The following is a 14,421-nucleotide window of genomic DNA, read 5'->3' as shown; positions in this document are numbered from 1 at the left end:
TGAGGAAAAGCACAAAAAAAATCAGAGCGATCTGATGTTGACAGTTCCAATCAAAAAGTAAATCAGCAAACTCACAAGTAAACCAGTTTCAGTAACAATAAGCTTTAGTTTAAATGTGCACGTGCTGTATAAACCAGCTGTAGAACTACCTGAGAATCACTATGAAATGTATCCAGTTAAAATGGTGGTATTATTTGATCATTACACATTGACATTGAGTGAATTGCAAATCAGAGCTGATGCTACAAGCAAGGAAGTAGATTCAACAAAAAATACTGCCACAAAATATATTCAGTGCTGTAAGATGATTTGGCAGCAATAACCCAGTCATGGGATTCAGATGGTTGTTTAGATGATACCGTGCTCATCTGAGTTCCTTCATGAGATGACTTCTTTGAAATTGCTCAAGAACGTCCACGATTATCAGAGCCTGATACTTGGTCCAGATGCTTTACTTCACATGTGACTTATTGACAATGTCAATAGGTAGTCCATCGTCTTGTGGGGCGTTTCAGACCAACATCCAGACCTTAATATCTCCCCCCACCCTCCGTCGTGGGCCCGACTAGCAACCCTGTCTTTTGACCTGGATGCTGGTATCTTTCCACTTTTGGGGCAGGCGGAACTACCACCCAGGCCCGGTGGGAATTCCAGGCTGAGGCCATTGGGGTTGGCCTCCTGTGTCCAGGTCTTGTTCCCTTTACCCCAGATTTATGCTTCAAGTGGAGGAGAGAAATTGGTGGATAATCTATCTATCCTGACCAAATTAGAAAATAAAGAACTTGCATTTCTATAGCGCCTTCCACGACCTCAGGACATCCTAAAGCGCTTTACAGTCAATGAAGTACTTTTGAAGTGAAGCCACTGTTGTAAACGGCAGCAAGGTCCCACAAATAGCAATAGATAAATGACCAGATAATCTGTTTTCGGTGATGATGGTTGACGGATGAATGTTGGCCAGGACACCGGGGAGAACTCCCCTGCTCTTCGAAATAGTGCCTTGAAATCTTTTACGTCCACCTGAGAGGGCAGATGGGGCCTCGGTTTAATGTCTCATCCGAAAGACGCCACCTCCGACAACGCAGCACTTCCTCAGTACTGCACTGGTGTGTCAGTCTAAACCTTGTGCTCAATTCTCTGGAGTGGGACTTGAATGCTCTCAGGTGGACGTAAAAGATCCCACGGCACTATTTTGAAGCAGAGCAGAGGAGTTCTCCCAGGTGTCCTGGCCAATATCAATCCTTCAACCAACATCACTAAAACAGATCTGGTCATTATCACATTGTTCTTTGTGGGATCTTGCTGTGTGCAAATTGGCTGCAGCACTTCCTACATTACAACAGTGACTACACTTCAAAAGTACTTCATTGGCTGTAAAGCATTTTGGGATGTGCTGAGGTCATGAAAGGCGCTTTATAAATGGAAGTTTTTTCTTTTTTCCTTCACTTTACCCTGAATTTAAGTGTATTTTCCATTCCATTATATGTTTCAGTGTGGGAAAAAAAGTCACTTAATTCTGAAGGGTGTAATATGCTGCAACCATCAGACATGTATGGTGTGATGCTATGCTACTGTACCGTCTTATTTAGCACTGTGAACAGTTCTGGTCTCTGATCTTTCTAGGGTGGTCCCTGTGGGGTTTTGGCTGCAATCCAGGCCTGTGTCTTACAAAAGCTGGTCTTCGAGGATGTAGCCAGCAGCAGTAATGAGACCATGTAAGTGCGTGTGTGTAAATTTTAAACAGGAATATTCATAGCTCTAAAGCTCAGATAATACTGGTACACCAGCATTAACACAAGCATATAGGATGTCAGGTAATGCGTCCCAAGTTCACTTAGTAGAAGGCACGGAAAATTGTCAAATCGTGACCAGATTTAGATGGCACAGTTTCAATCGAAATGCGAGCTCATCATCATTCAGTAACTGGAAATATTTCCCTCCCACTCCAAACTTGAAAGAAGGCCAAATATCATAGACTGAAGCCCCACAGGGAGAATTTATTTCAAGCAGAATGCCATTCGGCATGTATAGTGCCGACTACGCATGGGGTCTTTAAGACTTAATGAAAGTTTTGTGAGGATCATCCTCAATGCCCTTGGCTTTCAGTAAAGTTTTGAAAAAATTGTTTTCCTCCACTTGTAGCCTTTCGCTGTTATTCCTCGGCACGTTGCACTTCAGCCTGTTCCATTGTCTCTGGAATTCCCTCCCTAAGCCTCTCCGCCTCTCTCCTCCTTTAAGACGCTCCTTAAAGCCTCCCTTTTTGACCAAGCTTTTGTTCACCTGTCCTAATATCTCCTTATATGGCTCGGTGTCAAATTTTGTTTGATAATCGCTCCTGTGAAGCCCCCTGGGATGTTTTACTATGTTTAAGGTGCTATATAGATGCAAGTTATTGTTGTTGCTCTGGAATAATTGGTGTGTTTCTCCCCTTCCTCTGCCCCACAGGGAACTGCAGCCAAGCAATGCTCAGCGATCACAGAGTCTCGCATTGGCTATCGCAAACATATTATGGCGTGCTGGGGACAGGAGAAGAGCAGTGGTTGCTTTGTAAGTACACAGTATGGGCAGGGTTGGGGGTGGAGAGATTTAAAATAGTATCTGCGTCTGGCAGGAGCGAGCTGGGCTGCACAGCCTTTCATCCATGCTTGGCCGTGGCTCAGTGGGCAGTACTCTTACCTTTGAGTCAGAAGGTCGTGGGTTCAAGTCCCACCCCAGAGACTTGAGCACAAGATCTAGGCTGACACTCTGAGGAAATGCTGCACTATCGGAGGTACCGTCTTTCACATGATTCGTTAAACCGAGGCCCTGCCTGTCCTCTTAAGTGGACTTAAAAGATCCCACGACACTATTTCAAAGAAGAGCTGGGGAGTTCTCCATGGTGTCCTGGCCATTATTTATCCCTCAACCAACATCACTAAAAACAGATGACCTAGTCATTATCTCATTGTTATTTGCTGTGCGCAAATTAGTCACCACGTTTCCTACATCGCAACAGTGACTACACTTCAAAAGTACCCAGTTGGCTGTAAAACACTTTGGGGTGTCCTGAGGTCGTCAAAGAGCCTACACAGGCATGGTAGGCCGAATGGTCCCCTTCCGAGCTGTATCATTCTGTGATTACAAGGGTGTAAAATTAATGGCTGTGTGCGCTTTCTGTTTACGCTCCCTTAAGCCCCAGGAAAATGACCAAATTTCCAATACCTGGGCCTGAAATCTTTAGTATATATGTATCAAGCCTTCCAGTACAAAAACGTGAGATTGAACCTGTGGGACCTGTGTCTGTCTCCCTCAGGTTTTCTTTCATTCACTTCTTGAGATGATGTGTGATATGATCAGTACTTATACAGGTAGGGCAGACTGCATAGCATAGACTTCCTGATTGGCAGTATTTTAACTCCGGGGATAACCCAATTATAATAAATTTAGTTGACACTAAAATAATGCCGATTGGAAAACTTAGGCTAAGTCATGAGTGGGTTGTCGCCTGATTCACGAGTGGAAATAATTATCATAACCCTCTGCAACTATGACCCACTCTATTTTTAATAAGCTTAGAATCACGGAATTTTACAGCACAGAAGGAGGTCATTCGGCCCATCGTGCCTGTGCCGGCTCTTTAAAAGAGCTGTCCAATTAGTCCCACACTCCTGTTTAATGTGTTTTAACCTGGGGGAGAAAAGTAGTTTTAATCATTTCTTTTGTAGCTCAGGAAAACGTTCTTGATGCCATACTATTGAAAAGTACACAAGTGTTTCTATATTTTAAAAAAGATGTGCTTGCTTCGCATCTCAGCTTGGCTCAGTTGGTAGCATTCTACCCTCTAAGTCAGAGTTGTGTGTTCAGGCCCACTCGCTACATAAATGAGGCTGGCACCCTAGTGAGTACTGAGGCAGTGCCACATTGTCAGAGGTTTTGCCTTTTGGATGAGAATTAGATCAAGGCTACGTATGCCTGTACAGCTAGGCATTAGAGACCCCATGACACTGCGTGAAGGAAGAAAAGGGAGTTCTCCCAGTACCTTGCCTAACGTTTCTCCCTTAACCAACACCACCAAACAAAACCAGCTAAATTGTCCGTTTGTGTTATTACTATTTGTGGGATGTTACTGGCAATCAATGGTTGCCACATGAGCAACACTCCAAAAATGTAAAGCATCTTGAGACATTTTGATAACGCGATAAGATGCTACACAAATGCAAGTATTTCTTTCATCTTCGTTCTCATATCGCAGTGCTTTAGGTTAAATCCTGTCCACATATACGTTTGAACATTTAGGATGGAATGGATCCCAATATTGCTTTCAATATTTATAACATATTGGCACAAAGTGTGCACCGTACCAATGCCACCAGCAGCAGGTCAGCCAGTTGGTTAAAAGCCATGTCAGACCAGCAATTGTGAACGTTAGGAATTTGTTGCACTTCCTGGCTGGCTACTTGATAAGGAGTCCTGTTGTTTGAAGAGACGTCTGTAGTCTCTTAGACCCACGTACCCTCTCAGTCATACCTGATAGCCAGTCAGCTCTTTTGCCGATTACCTTTTAAAAAAAAAATGTGGTCCCATGTTTGTCTAGGGTAGTATTGTGCATAACATACTTTATCTTGATGATTATGTTGGTAGTTCAACATAAACGTCAAGATAAAACCTTGTCTTGTGAGATGTTCTCATTGGTGCAGTGATTTGTTTGCCCACATTCAGTAGGATGAAAAGCATTGTAATTTGCGGAATCCTGGTTGCACGATCGTCCTTCAGACAAGACATTGACCCACTGTTTGAAGCATTAGAGTTACTGGCCCCCAAAATCTGCATGGAGGAGACCCCCTTATTCTAATGTTGTCCTGGCCGGCCTCCAACTTTGCATCCTCCATAAACTTGAGCTCATCTAAAGTTTTGCTGCCCGTATCCTAACTTGCACCAAGTCCCATTTACCCATCACCCATGTGCTCACTGACCTACATTGGCTCCCGTTCTGGCAACGCCTCTATTGTAAAATCCTTATCCATGTATTCAGATCTCTCCATGGCCTTGCCCTTCCCTATCTCTGTAACCTCCTCCAGCCCTACAACCCTCCGAGATCGCCGCGCTCCTCCAATTCTGGCCTTTTGCGCATCCCCGATTTTCATTGCCCCATCCTTGGTGGCTGTGCCTTCAGCTGCCTTTTTTTTATTAGTTCATGGGATGTGGGCGTCGCTGGCAAGGCCGGCATTTATTGCCCATCCCTAATTGCCCTTGAGAAGGTGGTGATGTGCCGCCTTCTTGAACCGCTGCAGTCCGTGTGGTGAAGGTTCTCCCACAGTGTTGTTAGGAAGGGAGTTCCAGGATTTTGACCCAGCGACGATGAAGGAACGGTGATATATTTCCAAATCGGGATGGTTTGTGACTTGTAGGGGAACGTGCAGGTGGTGTTGTTCCCATGTGCCTGCTGCCTTTGTCCTTCTAGGTGGTAGAGGTTGCGGGTTTGGGAGGTGCTGTCGAAGAAACCTTGGCGAGCTGCTGCAGTGCATCCTGTACACAGTGCGCCGGTGGTGAAGGGAGTGAATGTTTAGGGTGGTGGATGGGATGCCAGTCAAGCGGGCTGCTTTGTCCTGGATGGCGTCGAGCTTCTTGAGTGTTGTTGGACTGCACTTATCCAGGCAAGTGGAGAGTATTCCATCACACTTCTGACTTGCGCCTTGTAGATGGTGGAAACGCTTTGGGGAGTCAGGAGGTGAATCACTCGCTGCAGAATATCCAGCCTCTGACCTGCTCTTGTAGCCACAGTATTTATGTAGCTGGTCCAGTTAAGTTTCTGGTCAGTGGTGACCCCCAGGACGTTGATGATGTGGGATTCGGCGATGGTAATGCCATTGAATGTCAAGGGGAGGTGGTTAAACAATCTCTTGCTGGAGATGGTCATTGCCTGGCACTTGTCTAGCGCGAATATTACTTGCCACTTATCAGTCCAAGCCTGGATGTTGTCCAGGTCTTGCATGCGGGCACGGACTGCTTCATTATCTGGGGGGTTACGAATGGAACTGAACACTGTACAGTCATCAGTGAACATCCCCATTTCTGTCCTTACGATGGAGGGAAGGTCGTTGATGAAGCAGCTGAAGATGGTTGGGCCTAGCACACCGCCCTGAGGAATTCCTGCAGCAATGTCCTGGGGCTGAGATGATTGGCCTCCAACAACCACTACCAAACTCCTTTGTGCTAGGTATGACCCCAGCCACTGGAGAGTTTTCCCCCTGATTCCCATTGACTTCAATTTTAGTCGGGCTCCTTGGTGCCACACTCGGTCAAATGCTGCCTTGATGTCAAGGGCAGTCACTCACCTCATCTCTGGAATTCAGCTCTTTTGTCCATGTTTGGACCAAGGCTGTAATGAGGTCTGGAGCTAAGTGGTCCTGGCGGAACCCAAACTGAGCATCGGTGAGCAGGTTATTGGTGAGTAAGTGCCGCTTGATAGCACCATCTCCCTTTCCTCCTTTAAGATGCTCATTAAAACTTACCTCTTTGTCCAAGCTTTTGGTCACTTAATGTGTCATGTGGCTCGGTGTCAACTCTTGATTCGTAACACTGCTGGGAAGCACCTTGGAACATTTTACTATGTTAAATGTGTTATATAAATGCAAGTTGTTGTTATATGCATTGCAACCACTCTTGTTTTACAAGTGCAACTTTTTGTTCCAGGTCAACAGGAAGACAACAGTTTATCCCAGCAGGAAAATATAAAGCAGATGGGACAATAGAAACGGTGAGTTTTGCCCTGTTCTTTTGAGAAAATAGTTTTAATTTTTGCATGCTGAGAGTTGATATGATCCGGAAAACAACAGGACTACTTACCAAGTAGCCTGAAAGGAAGCAGTAAATTTCAAAAGGGAAAATTGAATAAATACTTGAAGTGGAGAAAATTGCAGGGGCTATGGAGAAAGAGATGGGTGAGTAGAACTAAATAGATAGCCCTTTCAAAGAGCCGGCACAGGCATGATGGGCTGAATTGCCAACTTCTGTGCTGTAACTTTCTATGATTCTCATTTTTTTTGAGAGGGATGTTTTTGTTTGACCAGCTGAAGACATTTTGCCTGTGTCGTTCTCCCTGTACAATGCAGCATTTTAAGCCCGACAGCACACAGAGCAGCTCCTGCTCCTAGATCTGTGTTAAGTCTGCCCTGAACATTGCTACTCACCGATGAATTAAAATGGCCTAGGGTGCCTTGGGCACTGATTTTTTTTTAAAATCACATTTCAATATCACTGGAGCTATCTGCTTTTTTTATGGCAAGCAAACACTGTGATCGACATTCAACATGCAGGGACAGGAGTGCTAACTCTAGTATGCAATACCAGACAAGGTGTCAGCCTTGGCATAGTGGGTAGCACTCTCACCTCTGAGTCAGATGGATGTGGGTTCAAATCCCACTCCAGAGACTTAAGCACACAACCTTGGCTGACACTCCGAGTGCAGCACTGTCAGAGGTACCGTCTTTCTGATGAGTTGTGAAACCGAGGCCCCGTCTGCGCTCTCAGGTGGTGTAAAAGATCCCATGGCACTATTTTGAAGGCCAATATTTATCCCAATGTCCTGGCCAATATTTATCCCTGAACCACCATCACTAAAAACATATTATTTGATCATTAATCTCATTGTTGTTTGTGGGACTTGTGTGCAAATTGGTTGCCATGTTCCCCTACATTACAACAGTGACAACACTTTAAAGGTACTTCATTGGTGTTTAAATGCTTTGGGACTTCCTGAGGTCGTGAAGGGTGCTATATAAATGCAAGTTCTTTGTGAGTAGATTGAAATAAAACACCAATAGTTCCAACAGCATCTTTAAGATTAAACAATTTCTCTTATTACAATCTGGTGATGTGCAGTATTATTTTTAATCACAGAAGGAGAATGAGATTGATCAGAACTATTGTGGAAGGCTTATTCCAACCTTTATCAACTTTTTTTTTGAAGTAACTGTAGAAGTAACAGGTGACACGTACATTCCCTTTCAGATTATACTGAACACGTTGACAAACTTTAAAGATCTCACAACTTTTCTTCAACAAAATGTTGGCCAGGTTTGTACTACTCCCTTCTTCTTGTATTTTGTTGTCTTGAGCGCTTACATTAAATGAAATAAAAGGGAAAAAGTTGCTGAAAATATACAACAGGTACATTGGAATCTGCAGAGAGAAAAGTTGGTTTAAAGTTTAGTTGGGGGGTCCTTCATCAGAACTTTAGGTGGAGTTCGCAACATTAATAAACTTGAGCTCATCCAAAACTCTACTGCCCGTATCCAATCCGCACCAAATCCCATTCACCCGTCACCTCTGTGCTCTCTGATCTAGATTGTCCACCAATGCTTCGATTTTAACATTTTCATCCTCGTGTTCAAATTTCTCCATGGCTTCGCCCCTCCCTATCTCTGTCACCTCCTACAGCCATACAACCCTCTAAGAACCCTGTTTTCTCCAACTCTGGCCTCTTGTGAATTCCCCTTCCCTTTGCCCCACAATTGGCGGCCATGCCATCAGCCGTCTAGGCCCTAAGCTCTGGAATTCCCTCTCTAAACCTTACCGCCTCTCTTTCTTTTAAGGTGCTCCTTAAAGCCTACCTCTTTTGATCACCCGTCCTAATATCTCCTTCTGGCTTGGTGTCAATCTTTGTCTGATTACATTCCTGTAAAGCACCTTAGGATGTTTTCTTATGTTAAAGGCGCTATATAAATGCCAGTTATTGTTGTTATCTTTTCATTTCTCAGACAGTGTCAGATTTGCTGTGTATTTCGCTGCATTATCTGTTTTTGTTTCAGATTTCCAGCGGTTGCAGTTTTTTCTTTCTTTTAATGAGTATGGTACTGCTGGTGGGAGAAGGTGTCGTCGGTAAGGGTTATTTGTAGAATGCATCACGCAGAGATCAGTGAAGTTAGCTGGAAGAACCTGCTGTTCCTCTACAGAGCCTGGACAATAGTAGTCGGTGTGATCACCTCAAGTTATCCAGTTTCATGTTTGGAGTAAATAGAGAAAGAGCCAAGTCTCGGTGGTGATGTGACATCTATTGAGGAGCACAGAGCCCTGTGTGCGTTCTTTCTGTCACTGTTACCAAAATTAGATTGGGTTTTATGCTACTTACATGCATAAATTGCCCAATTATCTGTTCTTATTATAAATGTTTTCAAGGACTTGTTGTAGAAAAACTTTTCCACTTCAAGGTACAAAGAACCATAGACGTTTAAAGCACAGGAGGCGGAGGCGGCCATTTAGCCCAGCAATCCAAAAACTAATCCCACTGCCCCGCCATTTACCCATAGCTTTGCATATAGGTGCAAGTCTCTCCCTCTGGTAACATATTCCACGCTCCAACAACTCTCTGCATGAAGAAATTTCTCCATAACCTCTCTCCTCTCTCTTAGCGATCATTTTAAATTGTTGATTTCTCATCACTGACTATCCAAACAGAGGAAATAGACTTTGTCTACTCATCCTATCAGAATTTTAAAATCCTCTATTAAATCTCCCCTCTGCCTTCTCTACTCCAGGCGACACAATCTAAGTAGAATTACATAGAATTTACAGCACAAAAACAGGCCATTCGGCCTAACTGGTCTATGTCGGTGTTTATGCTCCACACGAATCTCCTCCCGCTCTACTTTATCTCATCCTGTCAGCATATCCTTCTATTCCTTTCTCCATCAAGCTTCTCTTTAAATGCATCTATGCTATTCGCCTCAAGTACTTCAAGTCTCCCGTCATAGCTATAGTTTCCCATCCCTGCCATCATCCTGGTGTATCTATACTGTACACTCTCTGGTTTTAATATACTTCGTATAATGGGGTGCCCAAAACTGCACACAATACTCTTAATTATAACCTAACTAGAGCTTTGTACAAATGTATCATTTCTTTACACTTGTTTTTCATGTGCCTATTTACGAAACCCAAAATGATACTAATTAGCATGCCACTTATCAGGAACTACTGGTACCTGCTGTCCACCTAGTGAGGGCTCAAATTATATAGAATTTTACAGCACAGAATCAGGCCATTCGGCCCAACAAGTCCATGCCAGTGTTTATGCTCCACATAAGCCTCCTCCCACCTTACTTCATCTCGCCCTATCAGCATATCCTTCTATTCCTTTCTCCCTCATGTACTTATCAAGCTTCCCCTTTCAATGCATCTATGCTGCATAAATCCGTGCTCCTCAGTTGTCTAATGACCAAATAATCACTATTCTGCCGATCAACTAGCAACTATAACCCTGCAAACCAATGCTCCAACGTGTAGGGTTGTCCTAGCTTGATAAGGTGCAGGAAGCAGCTTGAGTAAAGCTGCACACTTGTAGCTGCTTAAACTCCAGCTGTAGCCCTGTGCAGCTTTGGGAATCCTCAAGCCTGTGGGGAAAAGGGCAGGAGAGCGGGACTAATTGGATAGCTCTTTCAAAGGGCCAGCACAGGCACTCCTGGACGAATGGCCTCCTGTACTGTATCATTCTATGATTCTATAGGAGCTCTTTAACCAGAACGTCAATCTGATCTTTTGCGTAGTTTTAAAATCAGAAGATGAATTTTGTGTTTTTTCAATCTGTTTTCTAGTTTGAGATTGGACCGTTTGGCTGCATTCTTCTGACACTGTCTGCCATTTTATCCAGATCCATTGACTTGTAAGTACTCTGTTTGCATCTTTTTATAGTGACGCTCTATAAATTGGTCTTTTATCGTGAAAACCCAAGGACTGATTATTTTGCTGATGTGGAATGGGGTTAGGGCGGTAGGGGTAATGACTGATAGGAAAATATCAGTAATCAAGGCACCAATGAAGTGTCTTGCCATGCTCAACTTCAACCATTAGAAGCTACATGGACTAACCCTAGTGGTAGTAATTGAGTACTGCAGCTGGACGACCTGTGCTGAGGATGATTTCCTCTGCTCACTATTAGTAGCGAAGCCATAACATGTTCCTCATTCACACGCTTACGATTTCACTATGAACAGCAAACAGAGGAAGTCATCTCTTCACCTCCGCCCAATCTGTTCTTTTGCGGGGTAGAGGGGGGCTGAATAGATGATTTCCCCTTTTTGGTCATGTTTCAACTTTATTGAAACATGAAATTCGAGATGATATGCACCTTGCTAGCTTTGCTTTTCTACAGTTAAAGGTTAGGACCTTTTCAACCTCACGGCGCAATCATCACATTAGAGATTTATTTTGTGGTTAAATTTCCAAAGAGAATATCCCATTATGCTTCTTGAAAATTTTAACAATTCAAATATCCAATGTTTTAGTGTGTTACTTATATAAAAGAAAAGCCCCTTTTAATATTTGGACTGCAGCCAGGTTCAAAGAGAACCAGTTTTGTATGTTTTAAGCCCGTACACAGTGGCACCAATGTAATTATAGAATTTTACAGCACAGAAGGAGGCCATTCAGCTCATCGCACCGGCTCTCTGAAAGACCTGTCCACTTGGTCCCATTTGCCTGCCCTTTCCGCAAACACTTCTCATTTTTAATTTTTCAAGTATTTGAAAAGCTATGGATTCTGCTTCCACCGCTGTTTCTGGAAAAGCATTCCAGTCCTAAATACCCTTTGCACCAAAAAAATGACTCCTAACCCCGCTGTTCTTCTGACGATGATATTAAATTTATGCCCACTAGGTACCAATGCACCTACCTGTAAAAATTGTGTTTTTTTAATCCCTATTCACCTTATCAAACCCATTCATAATGTTGAACACTTCTATCAATTCTCCTCTTAACCTTCCCTGTTTAAGTGAAAAGAGCCTGTTTTTCCAGACTCTCTTCGTAACTAAATCCTCTCATTCTTGGTATTGGTACTTAGAAACATAGGAACAGGTGTAGGCCATTCAGCCCCTTGAGCTTGTTCCACCATTCATCTAGATCATGGCTGATCTGTGTCTTAACCCATCTTCGTTCCATATCCCTTAATACTCTTACCTAACAAAAATCTATCAATCTCAGTTTTGAAATTTTCGATTGATCCCCAGCCTCAACAGCTTTTTGGGGGAAGAGAGTTCCAGATTTCCACTACCCTTTGTGTAAAGAAGTTCTTCCTGACATTACCCCTTGAACGTCCTTGGAAAATTACTCCCAATATATACAGAAAAAAAACACAATATAGCACCTGATCACATAACTCAAAAATGTCTCTAAGGGCCTCATGTACAATGGATTATTTTGAAGCGGTTACAGTTGTTACGTAAGCAAACCCATCAGTCACTTTGCACAATACAAAGTCCTTCAAGCACGTGCAAGATGAATGACCAGTCAGTCTGTTTCTGGTTGAAGAAAATGTTTTCATTCCAACAACAGCAACTTGGATTTATGTTAAGCCTTTAATGTAGTAAAAGGTCCCAAGGTGCTTCACTGGAGCGTAATAAGATCATACGGTCATAAGAAATAGGAGCAGGAGTAGGCCATATGGCCTCTCAAGCCTGCTCTGCCATTCAGTAAAATCATGGCTGATCTTCTACCTCAACTCCACTTTCCCACCCTATCCGCATCTCCCTTGATTCCCTTAGTGTCCAAATATCCATCGAACCCAGTCTTCAACGACTGAGCATCCAGAGCCCTCTGGGGTAGAGAATTCCAAAGATTCACAACCATTTGAGTGAGGAAATTTTTCCTCATCTCAGTCCTAAATGGCCGACCTATTATCTTGAGGCTATGACCTCTAGTTCTAGACTCTCCAGCCAGGGGAAACAGCATCTCCCCTGTAAGCCCTCTAAGAATTTTGTACATTTCAATGAGATCACTTCTCATTCTTCTAAACTTCAGATTATATGGGCCCATTCTACTCAATCTCTCCTCATAGGACAACCCTCTCATCCCAGGAATCAATCTAGTGAACCTTCGTTGCACCCCCTCTAAGGCAAGTACATCCTTCCTTAGGTAAGAAGACCAAAACTGTACACAGTATTCCAGGTATGGTCTCACCAGAGCCCTATATATTTGCAGCAAGAGTTCCTTACTCTTATACTCCAACCCCCTCTGCAATAAAGGCTAACATGCCATTTGCCTTCCTAATTGCTTGCTATACCTGCATGTTAACTTTCTGTGATTCATGAAAAAGGACACCCAAATTCCTCTGACTACCAACATTTCTTAGTATCTCACCTTTTAAAAAATATTCTGCTTTTCTATTCTTCCTACCAAAGTGGATAATTTCACATTTCCTCACAATATCCTCCATCTGCCATCTTCTCACCCACTCACTTAACCTGTCTATCCTTTTGCAACCTCTTTGCGTCCTCCTCACAGCTTACATTCCCACCTAGCTTTGTATTGTCAGCAAACTTGGATACATTACACTCGGTCCCCTCATCTAAGCTATTGATATATATTGTAAACAGCTGAGGCCCAAGCACTGATCCTTGCAGCACCCCATTAATTATAGCCTGCCAACCTGAAAATGACCCGTTTATTCCTACTCTCTGTTTTCTGTCCGTTCACCAATGCTCAATCCACACTAATATATTAGCCCCAATTCCATGAGCCCTAATCTTGTATAACAACCTCTTGTGTGGCACCTTATCAAATGCCTTTTGAAAATCCAAATATACTACATCCACTAGTTCCCCCTTATCTACCCTGCCTCAAAAAACTCCAATAGATTTGTCAAACATGATTTCCCTTTCATAAAACCGTGTTGACTCTGCCTAATCATATTATGATTTTCTAAGTGACCTGTTACTATGTCCTTAATAGGTTCTTGCATTTTCCCTACTACTGATGTCAGGCTAACTGGCCTATTGTTCCCTGTTTTCTCTCTCCCTCCTTTCTTGAATAGCAGGGTTGCATTTGCTACCTCCCAATCCACAGGGACTGTTCTAGAATCTAGGCAATTCTGGAAGATCAAAACCAATGCATCTACTATCTCTGCAGCCACTTCTTTTAAAATCCCAGGATGTAGGCCATCAGGTCCAGGAGATTTGTCGGCTTTTAGTCCCATTACTCCAGTACTTTTTCTTTTCTAATCTTAATTGCTTTAAGTTCCTCACTCACATTTGACCCTTGGTTCCTCGCTATTTCCGATATGTTTTTTGTGTCTTCTACTGTGAAGACAGATATAAAATATTTGTTTAGCATCTCTGCCATTTCTTTATTCCCCATTACAATTTCTCCAGTCTCAGCCTCTAAGGGACCCATGTTTACTTTCGCTAATCTCTTCCTTTTTACATACTTGTAGAAGCTCTTACAATCAATCTGTTTTTATATTTCTTGCTAGTTTACTCTCATATTCAATTTTATTCGTCTTTGTCACTTTCTTGGTCATCCTTTGCTGATTTCTAAAATCCTCCCAATCCTCAGGCTTACTACTCTCTTTGCAATATTTTAAGCCTCTTCTTTTAATCAAATATTATCCTTGACTTCTCTAGTAAAATTCTCTAGACAAAATTTGATAACGAGACACATAAGGAGATATTA

At 43.0% G+C, this 14,421-nt stretch overlaps 1 protein-coding gene across 1 annotated transcript in view; it reads left to right on the top strand.

Moving 5' to 3' along the window:
* The window catches only part of mindy4 (MINDY lysine 48 deubiquitinase 4), a 168,118-nt gene that overhangs the window by 87,293 nt on the left and 66,404 nt on the right, over nucleotides 1-14,421 (top strand). Inside the window, exons 9-13 of the mRNA XM_067968294.1 lie at nucleotides 1,624-1,715; nucleotides 2,446-2,547; nucleotides 6,673-6,736; nucleotides 7,990-8,055; nucleotides 10,572-10,639. Coding sequence (XP_067824395.1) covers nucleotides 1,624-1,715; nucleotides 2,446-2,547; nucleotides 6,673-6,736; nucleotides 7,990-8,055; nucleotides 10,572-10,639 — 392 coding nt within the window. The remainder of the gene's footprint in view (nucleotides 1-1,623; nucleotides 1,716-2,445; nucleotides 2,548-6,672; nucleotides 6,737-7,989; nucleotides 8,056-10,571; nucleotides 10,640-14,421) is intronic.

Source organism: Heptranchias perlo, chromosome 2 (genome assembly GCF_035084215.1).
Source record: "Heptranchias perlo isolate sHepPer1 chromosome 2, sHepPer1.hap1, whole genome shotgun sequence".
Classification (NCBI taxonomy): domain Eukaryota; kingdom Metazoa; phylum Chordata; class Chondrichthyes; order Hexanchiformes; family Hexanchidae; genus Heptranchias; species Heptranchias perlo.
The sequence above is the reverse complement of the archived record's forward strand: the minus strand, read 5'-3'. Positions and strand labels throughout refer to the sequence as shown.